A 14,302-nucleotide genomic window follows, 5' to 3' on the forward strand; every position below is an offset into this window, starting at 1 on the left:
ACTGTTTAGGTACATCAGGGGCTCTCCAAATGCGACATGGCATCCAATCTCAATTCCAGCCAATTCTGCATTGAAAAAGTCAAACGGCACTCCTTCCGTTCTGAGCTCTGCCGTGTGCTCAAACAGTGGTTTAGCCCCACATACGGGGTATTGGCGTATTCGGGAGAAATTGCACAAAAAATTTTGTGGTTCATTTTCTCTTTTTACACTTGTGAAAATAAAAAAATGGTTTTGAAGTAAAAGATTTGTGAAAAAAAGTTAAATGTTTATTTTTTTCCTTCCATATTCCATTCATTCATGTGAAGCACCTGAAGGGTTAATAAACTTCTTGAATGTGGTTTTGAGTACATTGAGAGGTGCAGTTTTTAGAATGGTGTCACTTTTGGGTATTTTCTGTCATATTGACCCCCCAAACTCACTTCAAATGTGAGGTGGTCCCCAAAAAAAAATGGTGTTGCAAATTTTGTTGTAAAAATGAGAAATCGCTGGTCAACTTTTAACCCTTATAACTTCCAAAAAAAAAATTATGTTTCCAAAATTGTGCAGATGTAAAGTAGACATGTGGGAAATGTTATTTATTAACTATTTTGTGCGATATCACTCTCTGATTTAAGGGCATAAAAATTAAAAGTTTGAAAATTGCAAAATTTTCTAAATTTTCGCCAAATTTTGATTTTTTTTTAACAAATAAGCGCAGATCATATCTACAAAATTTTACCACCATCATAAAGTACAATATGTCATGAGAAAACAATGTCAGAATCAGTAGGATCCGTTGAAGCGTTCTAGAGTTATCACCTCATAAAGTAACACTGGTCAGAATTGAAAAAATTGGCCCGGTCACGAAGGCAAAAACAGGCTCGGGTGCGAAGGGGTTAATGACCGCCAATACGTCTTTTAACTGACGTGAGATATAAGGCTATGTACACACGCTGCGGTTTTTGCTGCGGATCCGCTGCGGTTTTGGCCGCTGTGGATCTGCAGCAGTTCTGCAGACAGTGTACAGTAGCATGTAAGTCTATGTGATTTACAATCCGCAGTGCACATGCTGTGGATTTTTAACTGCGGAAAAGCTGCGGTTTTGAATCCGCAGAAACAAATGACATGTCAATTCTTTTCTGCAGATTCTGCTGCGGTTTACCATTTCCTCCATTGTAGAGGTGATAAACCGCAGGCCATTTTACCTGCAGTTCCACAGATACAAATCCGCAGACCAATCCGCAGCGTGTGCACATAGCCTAAGAGAATAGCATCCCCATACAGGGGACTATCCAGCAGCTGTCAGCTGTACACTATAGCTGACAGCTGTCAGCTGTACACTATAGCTGACAGCTTTGTGCATCAGCCACGATCAGTGTTTGCACCGTCCAAATCTGTTTAACCCCTTAGATGCTGTTGTCAATAGGGACTACATCATGTAAATGGTTAACAGTAGAGTTGAGCGACTTTTGGTTTTTTTAGGGTCGCGTTTCGTTTCGTGAAACCCGACTTTTCCAAAAGTCGGGTCGAGCAAGATCGTCCGATTATAGGGAAAAGTCGGGGTCGTCCCGAAACACGAAACCCAATGTAAGTCAATGGGGAATAAAAGTCGGCAGTGAGAGGAGGACAGGAAACACACCTACAGTGCCCATTTGAATGCCAAAAGCATCAATTCTTCTTACTTAAGCTTGTCAACCTTAATTAACTTCATAATACAAGGTACGCACTGAAAAATGGGTGTTATTTGGCTAAAGTTGTGGGGGGGGAGGGCTGGCTGCAGGTTTTCATGTGCCCTGGGCGAAAGAGCGCCCCTTTAACACATACCACAACTCATCATGCTCCGATACGGCAGATAAATAGCGGTATAGTACAATGAAAAATTCTTCACTTTTTACATCTCATGACGAGGCCCATCTATTTCTCCATACAGAATCATTGGTCCCATATAATGTTTGAAACAGTATATGATGAGCTCCACATAATGCTACAGTATATGTTGGTCCCCATGGATGAAGTTCCACTGTCTTATGGGCCCAAATAATGCTCCAAACATAATGGGCCCCATTTCTAATGCTCTAGTGTATAATGGGCCCTGTAAATGCTGCTCCAGTGTCTGATGTCCACCTTTGGAATGTTCCAGTGTATGGTGGGCCCCATCTATCATTCTCCAGAGTATGGTGCTCCCCAAAATTGCTGTCCCAACATTGAAAACAATCAAATAAGTCTCCTCGCTAGGGAATCCCTGTACTTGTCTGGACAGGTGCTGTAGCTTGCTTAACAGCTCGCCAGCCGTTCTCACGCCCAGTATGGATTGCACGTGATTGCACAAAGGTTAGAAAGGGTACCGTATCCCCGGATAACATGTATGGATAGCGTACACATTCAAAATATGTGTCTCAGGAGGCAGGCTCAGACGGTGTCAGGCACAGTATGGATTGCACGTGATTGCACAAAGGTTAGAAAGGGTACCGTATCCCCGGATAACATGTATGGATAGCGTACACATTCAAAATATATGTCTCAGGAGGCAGGCTCAGACGGTGTCAGGCACAGTATGGATTGCACGTGATTGCACAAAGGTTAGAAAGGGTACCGTATCCCCGGATAACATGTATGGATAGCGTACACATTCAAATTATATGTCTCAGGAGGCAGGCTCAGACGGTGTTAGGCCCAGTATGGATTGCACGTGATTGCACAAAGGTTAGAAAGGGTACCGTATCCCCGGCTAACATGTATGGATAGCGTACACATTCAAAATATATGTCTCAGGAGGCAGGCTCAGACGGTGTCAGGCACAGTATGGATTGCACGTGATTGCACAAAGGTTAGAAAGGGTACCGTATCCCCGGATAACATGTATGGATAGCGTACACATTCAAAATATATGTCTCAGGAGGCAGGCTCAGACGGTGTCAGGCACAGTATGGATTGCACGTGATTGCACAAAGGTTAGAAAGGGTACCGTATCCCCGGATAACATGTATGGATAGCGTACACATTCAAAATATATGTCTCAGGAGGCAGGCTCAGACGGTGTAAGGCCCAGTATGGATTGCACGTGATTGCACAAAGGTTAGAAAGGGTACCGTATCCCCGGATAACATGTATGGATAGCGTACACATTCAAAATATATGTCTCAGGAGGCAGGCTCAGACGGTGTTAGGCCCAGTATGGATTGCACGTGATTGCACAAAGGTTAGAAAGGGTACCGTATCCCCGGATAACATGTATGGATAGCGTACACATTCAAAATATATGTCTCAGGAGGCAGGCTCAGACGGTGTTAGGCCCAGTATGGATTGCACGTGATTGCACAAAGGTTAGAAAGGGTACCGTATCCCCGGATAACATGTATGGATAGCGTATACATTCAAAATATATGTCTCAGGAGGCAGGCTCAGACGGTGTTAGGCCCAGTATGGATTGCACGTGATTGCACAAAGGTTAGAAAGGGTACCGTATCCCCGGATAACATGTATGGATAGCGTACACATTCAAAATATATGTCTCAGGAGGCAGGCTCAGACGGTGTTAGGCCCAGTATGGATTGCACGTGATTGCACAAAGGTTAGAAAGGGTACCGTATCCCCGGATAACATGTATGGATAGCGTACACATTCAAAATATATGTCTCAGGAGGCAGGCTCAGACGGTGTTAGGCCCAGTATGGATTGCACGTGATTGCACAAAGGTTAGAAAGGGTACCGTATCCCCGGATAACATGTATGGATAGCGTACACATTCAAAATATATGTCTCAGGAGGCAGGCTCAGATGGTGTCAGGCACAGTATGGATTTGACGGCCCAGATTACACAGCGGAGGAGCAAGGAGAGGTAAAGATTGCAAATGCTGGGGCCCTGCCCAAGCAAGGGGGGCCCACTCGTGGGCGTCGGTACTGGCACTGGGCCCCTCATAGTACAGCGGTGTGTCTGACGGCGGGTGTGCACCACCACCGTCAGAGACACTTGATTGCACTATGAGGGACCCTGTGCCAGTGCCCGCGCCCAAGAGTCGGCCTACCCACCTGTCCAGGGCAACGGCACTCGCACGGTGTCGTGCGCTAGGTGGTGACCCCAGCCATGGGGGGGGAGGCAGCACAGTTAGGGAGTTTTAGAAAGTGGCATATGTTGATGTTGGACATTCAGCTGATGCAAAAGGCGAAATAGGTGAAGTACCAGGAAGAGGTGGACCAAAGCAAGCCATTTTTCTGTCACCCTATGTGTCATCAGGGGAAGGTGGGACAAAATCCTTGGAAACCCATGCGTGGTTCATTTTAATGAAGGTTAGATCATCCATATTTTGGGTTGACAGACGGGTCCTTTTTTCTGTCAGGATTGATCCAGCTGCACTGAAGACTCTTTCCGATAGCACACTTGCAGCTGGGCAAGCGAGCTCCTGTAAGGCATATTGTGCCAATTCAGGCCAGGTGTCCAGTTTAGCGGCCCAATAGTCAAAGGGGAATGACCTGTGTGGGAGAACATCGATATGGGAGGAAAAGTAGTTTGTAACCATAGTTGACAACTGCTGTCTCCTGTCACTTTCCATCGATGCAGTATTACCAGTTGTGTGAGCGGTATTTGAAAAATCAGTCCACAACATTGTCATGAAACCCCTGTCTCCAACGCCACTTCTGCTGTGTGCACCACGAACACCTCTTCCAAGCTGCCCCCGGCCCGTACGGCTCGTGTGAGAACCATCTGCTGCTGTGTGCTGGGAATGCCTCAAGCAACCGATTTACCAGAGTTGCTTGTTTATTAGCCAATATTAGGTCAAGGTTCTCCTGTGGCATGATGTTTTGTAATTTGCCTTTATAGCGTGGATCCAGGATGCTGGCCAACCAGTAGTCGTCATCGTTCATCATTTTGGCAATGCGGGGGTCCCTTTTTAGGATCCGCAAGACATAATCTGACATGTGGGCCAATGTTCCCGGTGTCAATGATGCACTGCGAGTGCTGGGTGGAGGAGCATTTTCTGGCAAATCCACATCCCTCCAGTCACGCACAAACCCTGTACCAGACCTTGCCACGCCAACATTTTCACTTGCCCCACGAGATGCATCCTCCTCCCCTAAGTAATCATCCCCATCATCCTCCTCCTCTTCTTCTTCCTCCACCTCGTCCAGGAGAGGTCCCTGAGCAGACAATGGCTGAATGTCATCAAGGATTCCCTCCTCCTCTTACTCCTCATCAACATTGGCTGCAGACGCCTGCTCCTTAAGGTGCGTCAAAGTTTGCATGAGCAGACGCATAAGTGGGATGCTCATGCTTAGGATGGCGTCGTCTGCGCTTACCAGCCGTGTGCATTCCTCAAAACACTGAAGGACTTTACAAAGGTCTTTCAGCTTCGACCACTGCACGCCTGTCAACTCCATGTCTGCTCTCAAAGTGCCTGGCCGTGTATCCTCCCACAAATGCATTATGGCCGGCCTCTGCTCGCACAGCCGCTCCACCATGTGCAGGGTGGAGTTCCACCTTGTTGCAATGTCGATAATGAGGCGGTGGTTGGGAAGGTGGAGCAATCGCTGCAGCTTCTGCATACGAACGGAGTGTACAGGCGACCGGCGGATGTGCGCGCACAGTCTTTGCACCTTCTGGAGCAGGGCTGTTAACTCCGGATAATTTTTGAGGAAGCACTGCACCACCAGGTTCAAGGTGTGAGCCAAGCAAGGTATGTGGCTGAGTTTTGAAAGGGCTATGGCTGCCACAAAATTACGCCCGTTATCACTAACTACCTTGCCTGCCTCAAGATGTACACTGCCCAGCCATGACTCAGTTTGTCGCTTCAAGTACTCGGCCAGCACCTCGGCGGTGTGTCTGTCGCCCAAACACATCATCTGCAACACAGCTTGCTGACGCTTTCCACTAGCTGCTCGATAGGGGGACACATCGTGTGCAACAGTGGCAGCTGCAGATGGAGTGCTCGTACGACTGCGCTCTGTGGACGAGCTTTCGCTTCTGGAGGAGGAGGAGGAGGGTCGAACGCCTACAGCCAACTGTTTCCTATACCGTGGGCTAGGCAGCACTGTCCCACCACCGCTGTCCCCTGTGGACCCTGCATCCACCACATTAACCCAGTGCGCAGTGATGGACACGTAACGGCCCTGGCCATGCCGACTGGACCATGCATCAGTTGTGAGGTGCACCTTTCCGCTCACTGACTGCTTGAGTGCATGGACAATGCGGTCTTTCACATGATGGTGGAGGGCTGGGATGGCTTTGCGAGAGAAGAAGTGGCGACTGGGTAGGTCATAGCGTGGTACTGCATAGGCCATGAGTTTGCGGAAAGCTGTGCTTTCCACCAACCGAAAGGGCATCATCTCAAACGAGATTAGTTTGGCAATGTGGGCGTTCAAACCCAGTGTACGCGGATGAGAGACTGAGTACTTTCTTGACCTACTCATAGTGTCTGGGAGGGTGAGCTGGACTTGAGAGCTGCATATGGTGGAAGTAGCGGTGGACAGGGCGGACTGAGAGAGGGTTGATGATGGTGATGGAGTTGGTGTTCTTTCTGATGGCCTAGAATCAGTCTTTCGTTGATATAACATTGGGATTCCCTGACTGCTGTGGCCTTGCAACGACACCTCAACATTTGCTGCTGTGCTAACCGGTGGGCTTACAGTGGGGGAAACAATGTAGCGTTGCTGACTACCTTCGTTGTGATCAGTTGCACATGTGGCACTTGAGGTTTGGTGTTGTGTCCACGCTTGCAAGTGCATGCTGGTTAAATGTCTAAGCATGCAACTGGTATTCAAATTTTTCAGATTTTTCCCTCGGCTAAAGGTCTTTGCGCACTTCTTACAGATAACCTTGGCCTGATCATGAGGATTTTGTTCAAAAAAGTGCCACACTGCACTCTTCCTACTTTGGCAGACATTTTGCGGCCTAGCACGCTGTGATCTTTTGACCCTCAGGACAAGCTGTCCAGCAACTCTTTTGATGTTTGCAACCTGTCTTTGGAGTGCTCCGGGCCTGCCAGATAACAGCTGTTGCGATGTCGATGTCTGCTGTGGATGCTCCTCATCTGAGCTATTGGAAGCAGCACCCTCTTCCCCCAATGGATGCCAATCTGGGTCAACAACTGGGTCATCCATCACCTCCTCTTCTATGTCATGTGCACCTTTCTCTGTGTCACCGTGTATGGTGGTATAGTGTGCGGGAAGGGGCACCTGAGTCTCATCAGGGTCAAAATCTGGCTCTGTACACTGCGAGGACAATGTAGTGCTCTGAGTGAATGTACCAGCAGAATCATCCATCAGCGGCTGTGCATCAGTGCACTCCATGTCAAATTCATCTTGGCCTGGGTAATTCACCATTTGACTTGATAATCCAGGCATGGTATGTGAAAACAGCTCCATGGAGTAATCAGTAGTATGGCCTGCGTCATCCTTCAATCTTGGTTGGGGTGAAGGACACAAGGAAAGGTGTGGTTCATGAACATGAGCCTCCAATGACGACTCAGTGCTTTTACTTTTTACAACTGAAGAAGAGGAGGCGATAGAGCTGGAGGCTGAGTCAGCAATGTAAGACAAAACTTTTTCCTGATGCTCTGCCTTTAAAAGCAGTTTGCCAACTCCTAGAAAACTAAGCGTTCGAGGCCTTATGTAGACAGACGATGACGCAGGGTCAGCACCTCCTGCATTCGGTCCTATTTTGCTCTTGCCACTACCATCAGATCCACCACCAACACCATCATTACCAGCTGCCAACCCCCGCCCAATTCCACGGCCTCTTCCACCAGCCTTCCTCATTTTTGGTAGAAATGTAGACAAAATCCAACAAACTATATAGTAATGTAAAACAAGGTACATGGTGTCTATAGGACAGGGGAGATTTAGAATTGCTGCACACACTTGTGGACAGTGGACACTTTTGGATTGTGTGAGGCCCACTGATATCTGAGCGCTATGTGACAGGCTCGATGGCACAGCTGCCTGTGACCAAAGTGACGAGAGGATAATGGAGATTTTGAATCTCTGCGCACACTTTTGGACACTGGACACTTGTGGATTGTGTGAGGCCCACTGATATCTGAGTGCTATGTGACACGCTCGATGGCACAGCTGCCTGTGACCAAAGTGACGAGAGGATAATGGAGATTTTGAATCTCTGCGCACACTTTTGGACACTGGACACTTGTGGATTGTGTGAGGCCCACTGATATCTGAGCGCTATGTGACACGCTCGATGGCACAGCTGCCTGTGACCAAAGTGACGAGAGGATAATGGAGATTTTGAATCTCTGCGCACACTTTTGGACACTGGACACTTGTGGATTGTGTGAGGCCCACTGATATCTGAGCGCTATGTGACACGCTCGATGGCACAGCTGCCTGTGACCAAAGTGACGAGAGGATAATGGAGATTTTGAATCTCTGCGCAAACTTTTGGACACTGGACACTTGTGGATTGTGTGAGGCCCACTGATATCCGAGCGCTATGTGACACGCTCGATGGCACAGCTGCCTGTGACCAAAGTGACGAGAGGATAATGGAGATTTTGAATCTCTGCGCACACTTTTGGACACTGGACTCTTGTGGATTGTGTGAGGCCCACTGATATCTGAGCGCTATGTGACACGCTCGATGGCACAGCTGCCTGTGACCAAAGTGACGAGAGGATAATGGAGATTTTGAATCTCTGCGCACACTTTTGGACACTTGTGGATTGTGTGAGGCCCACTGATATCTGAGCTCTGTGACACGCTCGATGGCACAGCTGCCTGTGACCAAAGTGACGAGAGGATAATGGAGATTTTGAATCTCTGCCCACACTTTTGGACACTGGACACTTGTGGATTGTGTGAGGCCCACTGATATCTGAGCGCTATGTGACACGCTCGATGGCACAGCTGCCTGTGACCAAAGTGACGAGAGGATAATGGAGATTTTGAATCTTTGCGCACACTTTTGGACACTGGACACTTGTGGATTGTGTGAGGCCCACTGATATCTGAGCGCTATGTGACACGCTCGATGGCACAGCTGCCTGTGACCAAAGTGACGAGAGGATAATGGAGATTTTGAATCTCTGCGCACACTTTTGGACACTGGACACTTGTGGATTGTGTGAGGCCCACTGATATCTGAGCGCTATGTGACACGCTCGATGGCACAGCTGTGACAAAAGTGACTAGAGGATAAGGGAGATTGGATTGCTTTTAAAAAAGCAGTTTGCGGAGCAGTGGGTAAACAGCAATGCCAGCGTGTCAGGAAGCCTTAAAAGGCAGCCCAACAACCAACACCACTGATACACCACTATATAGCCTCCCCTTGCACTGCACACACAGTGACTTGTGTGTTGTGCAGGCCAAATCGCTAGCAGCAGAAGCAGTTTTTTTGTCTTCTTCCCTGCCTAACGCTCTCACTACAGAATCAGCAGCAACCTCTCCCTATACTAAGATCGGCAGAAGTAAGATGGCGGTCGGCGTGCACGCCCTTTTATACCCCCTGTGACGCCCACCAAAGCAAGCCAATCACTTGCATGCCCTTCTGAAAGATGGTGGTGACCCGTGCCTAGGTCATCATGTTGCCCACAGTGTCCGTGGATCCTGATTGGCTGAAAAAGAGCGCAAAACAAACTTTTGAAACGCGACTTTGGCGCATAAGTCGCCGACCTCGTGGCCGACCTCATCTTAGGGTCGGGTTTCGTTTCATGGTCGGGTCGGGTCGGGTTTCAGGGTCGGGTTTCAGGTTTCGTTTCGTTTCGTTTTCATGAAAAGTCGGCGACTTTTGCATTTTTTCGACCCGTTTCGCTCAACTCTAGTTAACAGAGTATGGCTTCTTCCTCTTTATCTCCATCGGCACCCTGAGATCATGATTGTGTGGTCCTGATGTTTGGCATGGCAATTCACGACCAAATAGCGGCCTTAGAGTGTGTGCACACACTGCGGATCCTGCTGCGGATCCGCAGCGGTTTTGGCCCTGGCAGCGGTTTCTGCTGCGGTGTACAGTAACATAATATCCTATGGGAAATGGAAATTGCAGTGCAGACTGCGGATTTTTCAGCGCAGATTTGCTGCTGTTTCTAATCCGCAGAAAGAATTGACATGTCAATTCTTTCTGCGGATTCCGCTGCAGTTTACCATCTCCTCCATTGTAGAGGTGATAAACCGCCGGCTAATCCGCAGATAAACCGCAGGTCTTTTGACCTGCGGATTTACCTGCGGATTTTGCAAAATCCGCACGGATCAATCCGCAGCAGAATCCGCAGAGTGTACCCGGACCCTTATGGTCTGCCGGCTGTTGTAGCGTATTCAGAAGTTAGCGCCATTTAGGTGAGAAAAATACACATTTTCATTCCTGACATGCCACTTACTGCATCAATAAAGTTTTGCCAGAGCCAAATACCGGGAAGTAGCCAAAACAAAGACGCTTTATTTTATACATGACATAAGAAAAAGAGACTAAAACTGCAGCAACAAAAAAGCATGTACTGGAACTTAATTTGGCCAATGGGTGCAGAAATGTTGGAGAAAATTTGCATCATCAAAAATTCTACAAATACCCATGGTGGGAACAGAGCCCAAATTCATAATATATTACACTATAACAGTATGTGTAAAATATTTAGTCTGTTCATGCTACTGACTGGTCTTTTATTTTTGCTTCCTCAGAACCTGCTATCCTCCATTTCGGGTCTTCACGAACACCAGGATAACCCCACCGCTACACCCCCCCCCCCCGGAACATGTGCATCCTGTTTGCATTGCTGATCCTAAAGCACTCGTTGGCGATGTGTGAAAGGAGAGTGGTATAAACTCTAAGGAAGACTTCACATAGAACCCAGGAATACAAGAGCATTAAAAAAGAAAATAACCAAGCCTAAAAGAAAAAGGAGATAAGTTAGGTGGTACACAGACTCCTGTGGAATCACATCCACAAAATGGCAAACAATTCCACAGATCATCACCCTTCTAATTCTGTCAATGATGGCAGCTATGAAGGGGACTTTGGGTGCAGCGTGCAGGAACTGCGGGACCTTATGGAGTTGCGGAGTGGAGAAGCAGTAAATCGGATAAGGGACAACTATGGTGGAGTGAGCAGCATCTGCCGAAGACTAAAGACCTCTCCAGTAGAAGGTATAGTAGATGTCAGTCTAAATCTGATTTCAGCTGTTGAATGAATGTTTTAGCCTACATGAAAATAAACACTGTACAGTAGATAAGATGCTGCCTCTGTGGCTTATTACAACTGTCTTGTTAGGAAATCTGGAGAAACAGTGTGTGGTACTTTGGTTAGTGTGATAATATCCATTTGGCTCCAAAATGTAATCTACTGAACACAGGGGTTAATATCCTGCTCTTTTGATCCATTCTTAGATAATTAAGGACCGCAGACATGGGATATAGTCATGGAGCTAAGCTTGAACAGGTTATTAGACATAAAAAATTGGACAGGGGTTAACAGTTTTCTCTCCATCTGAGAAACCCATCTGCTCATGTTAACCATACTCTGATCAGAGTTTGACCGGAATGGGACCCGATTTTCTCATTTGTGGAGAGGAAAAAAATAAGTTTCTCACCATATCCATTATGTCAGTCCATGAAAATTGTTTGAGTCATCAGTGTGGTGCAATGTTTTGTTTTGGTTTTTTTCACTTGAATGGGACGATTATCAGAGGCAAATTGTGCAAACTGCGTTTTTTTTTCTCTTTAAACAATTGGACATGCGTTTAGCTCCATAGAATAACAAGGGTATGAGTGATATAAATCAAAACCACAGATGGCACTCAACTGATTTTTAAACAGTTACAGTGGGGAAAAAAAGTATTTAGTCAGTCAGCAATAGTGCAAGTTCCACCACTTAAAAAGATGAGAGGCGTCTGTAATTTACATCATAGGTAGACCTCAACTATGGGAGACAAACTGAGAAAAAAAAATCCAGAAAATCACATTGTCTGTTTTTTTTTTTTCATTTTATTTGCATATTATGGTGGGAAATAAGTATTTGGTCAGAAACAAAATTTCATCTCAATACTTTGTGATATATCCTTTGTTGGCAATGACAGAGGTCAAACGTTTTCTGTAAGTCTTCACAAGGTTGCCACACACTGTTGTTGGTATGTTGGCCCATTCCTCCATGCAGATCTCCTCTAGAGCAGTGATGTTTTTGGCTTTTCGCTTGACAACACGGACTTTCAACTCCCTCCAAAGGTTTTCTATAGGGTTGAGATCTGGAGACTGGCTAGGCCACTCCAGGACCTTGAAATGCTTCTTACGAAGCCACTCCTTCATTGCCCTGGCGGTGTGCTTTGGATCATTGTCATGGTGAAAGACCCAGCCACGTTTCATCTTCAATGCCCTTGCTGATGGAAGGAGGTTTGCACTCAAAATCTCACGATACATGGCCCCATTCATTCTTTCATGTACCCGGATCAGTCGTCCTGGCCCCTTTGCAGAGAAACAGCCCCAAAGCATGATGTTTCCACAACCATGCTTTACAGTAGGTATGGTGTTTGATGGATGCAACTCAGTATTCTTTTTCCTCCAAACACGACAAGTTGTGTTTCTACCAAACAGTTCCAGTTTGGTTTCATCAGACCATAGGACATTCTCCCAAAACTCCTCTGGATCATCCAAATGCTCTCTAGCAAACTTCAGACGGGCCCGGACATGTACAGGCTTAAGCAGTGGGACACGTCTGGCACTGCAGGATCTGAGTCCATGGTGGCGTAGTGTGTTACTTATGGTAGGCCTTGTTACATTGGTCCCAGCTCTCTGCAGTTCATTCACTAGGTCCCCCCGCGTGGTTCTGGGATTTTTGCTCACCGTTCTTGTGATCATTCTGACCCCACGGGGTGGGATTTTGCGTGGAGCACCAGATCGAGGGAGATTATCAGTGGTCTTGTATGTCTTCCATTTTCTAATTATTGCTCCCACAGTTGATTTCTTCACTCCAAGCTGGTTGGCTATTGCAGATTCAGTCTTCCCAGCCTGGTGCAGGGCTACAATTTTGTTTCGGGTGTCCTTTGACAGCTCTTTGGTCTTCACCATAGTGGAGTTTGGAGTCAGACTGTTTGAGGGTGTGCACAGGTGTCTTTTTATACTGATAACAAGTTTAAACAGGTGCCATTACTACAGGTAATGAGTGGAGGAAAGAGGAGACTCTTAAAGAAGAAGTTACAGGTCTGTGAGAGCCAGAAATCTTGATTGCTTGTTTCTGACCAAATACTTATTTGCCACCATAATATGCAAATAAAATGAAAAAAAAACAGACAATGTGATTTTCTGGATTTTTTTTCCTCAGTTTGTCTCCCATAGTTGAGGTCTACCTATGATGTAAATTACAGACGCCTCTCATCTTTTTAAGTGGTGGAACTTGCACTATTGCTGACTGACTAAATACTTTTTTTCCCCACTGTATGTGCACGAACCCAAAGACAAATTAATTCTATAATGAGTCTTAAATTACCATATTTTTTGGACTATAACGCACTTAAAGGAAAATGGGGTCGCGTCTTATAGTTCTGATGTACCTGCTGTGGGTGGGGAGGAGGTGGAGCGGCAGAGCAACTGGTCACAGGAGGCAGGAGCCAGCTGCTGCGGCTAACACCTGTGCCCGCTGCTAATGAATGTTCACTGCTCCCCACGCCCACCATGGGAGTAGAGAGCAGGGAATATTAATTTTTCTTTAATAGCGGACATGCTGTTAGCTGCAGCCGCCGACTTCCTGCAACTGCTGGGCTTTGAAGTGTGTCCACTACTTAAGGGAATGCATATTCAATGCTCCCCACTCCCATAGGCATGGGGAGCAGTGAATATTCATTGATCTTTAACCCCTTACCTACAATGGACATAATATTCCGTCCATGTGACCCTGGACCTAATTACCATGGACGGAATATTACGTCACAGCGATCAGCGGCGCCCACGTGGTGAGCGCCGCTGATCGCGGCCGGGTGTCAGCTGATTATCACAGCTGACACCCGGCACAATGTGTCAGGGGCGGTCACGGACCGCCCCCGACACGTTGACCCCTTGTACACCGCGATCAAACGCGATCGCGGTGTACCGGGGGTTAAAGGGAAGCATCGGCACCTGGGACAAGGTAATAATGTAAAAAAAAAAAAACCTGTTAAAAATAATTTAAAAAAAATCGCTAATAAATTAGTTAAAAAAAAAAAAAAAAAAATATTCCCCAATAAATCCATTTTTTCAAAATAAAAAAAAACAATAAAAGTACACATAATTGGTATCGCCGCGTCCGTAGCGACCCACCCTATAAAACTGTCCCATTAGTTAACCCCTTTAGCGAACCCCTTAAAAAATAAAAATAAAAAACGAAGCAAAAAATGATTTATTATCATACCACTGAACAAAA

General features: G+C 46.7%; 1 protein-coding gene across 5 annotated transcripts in view; it reads left to right on the forward strand.

Moving 5' to 3' along the window:
* The window catches only part of ATP2B4 (ATPase plasma membrane Ca2+ transporting 4), a 286,539-nt gene that overhangs the window by 52,641 nt on the left and 219,596 nt on the right, over positions 1 to 14,302 (forward strand). For all 5 annotated transcript variants that reach the window (XM_073560761.1, XM_073560762.1, XM_073560764.1 and 2 more), the window contains exon 2: positions 10,597 to 11,061. In XM_073560761.1, coding sequence (XP_073416862.1) covers positions 10,866 to 11,061 — 196 coding nt within the window. In that variant the 5' untranslated portion in view covers positions 10,597 to 10,865. The remainder of the gene's footprint in view (positions 1 to 10,596; positions 11,062 to 14,302) is intronic.

Source organism: Dendrobates tinctorius, unplaced genomic scaffold (genome assembly GCF_039654945.1).
Source record: "Dendrobates tinctorius isolate UK_male_01 unplaced genomic scaffold, ASM3965494v1 ptg000304l, whole genome shotgun sequence".
Taxonomy (NCBI): domain Eukaryota; kingdom Metazoa; phylum Chordata; class Amphibia; order Anura; family Dendrobatidae; genus Dendrobates; species Dendrobates tinctorius.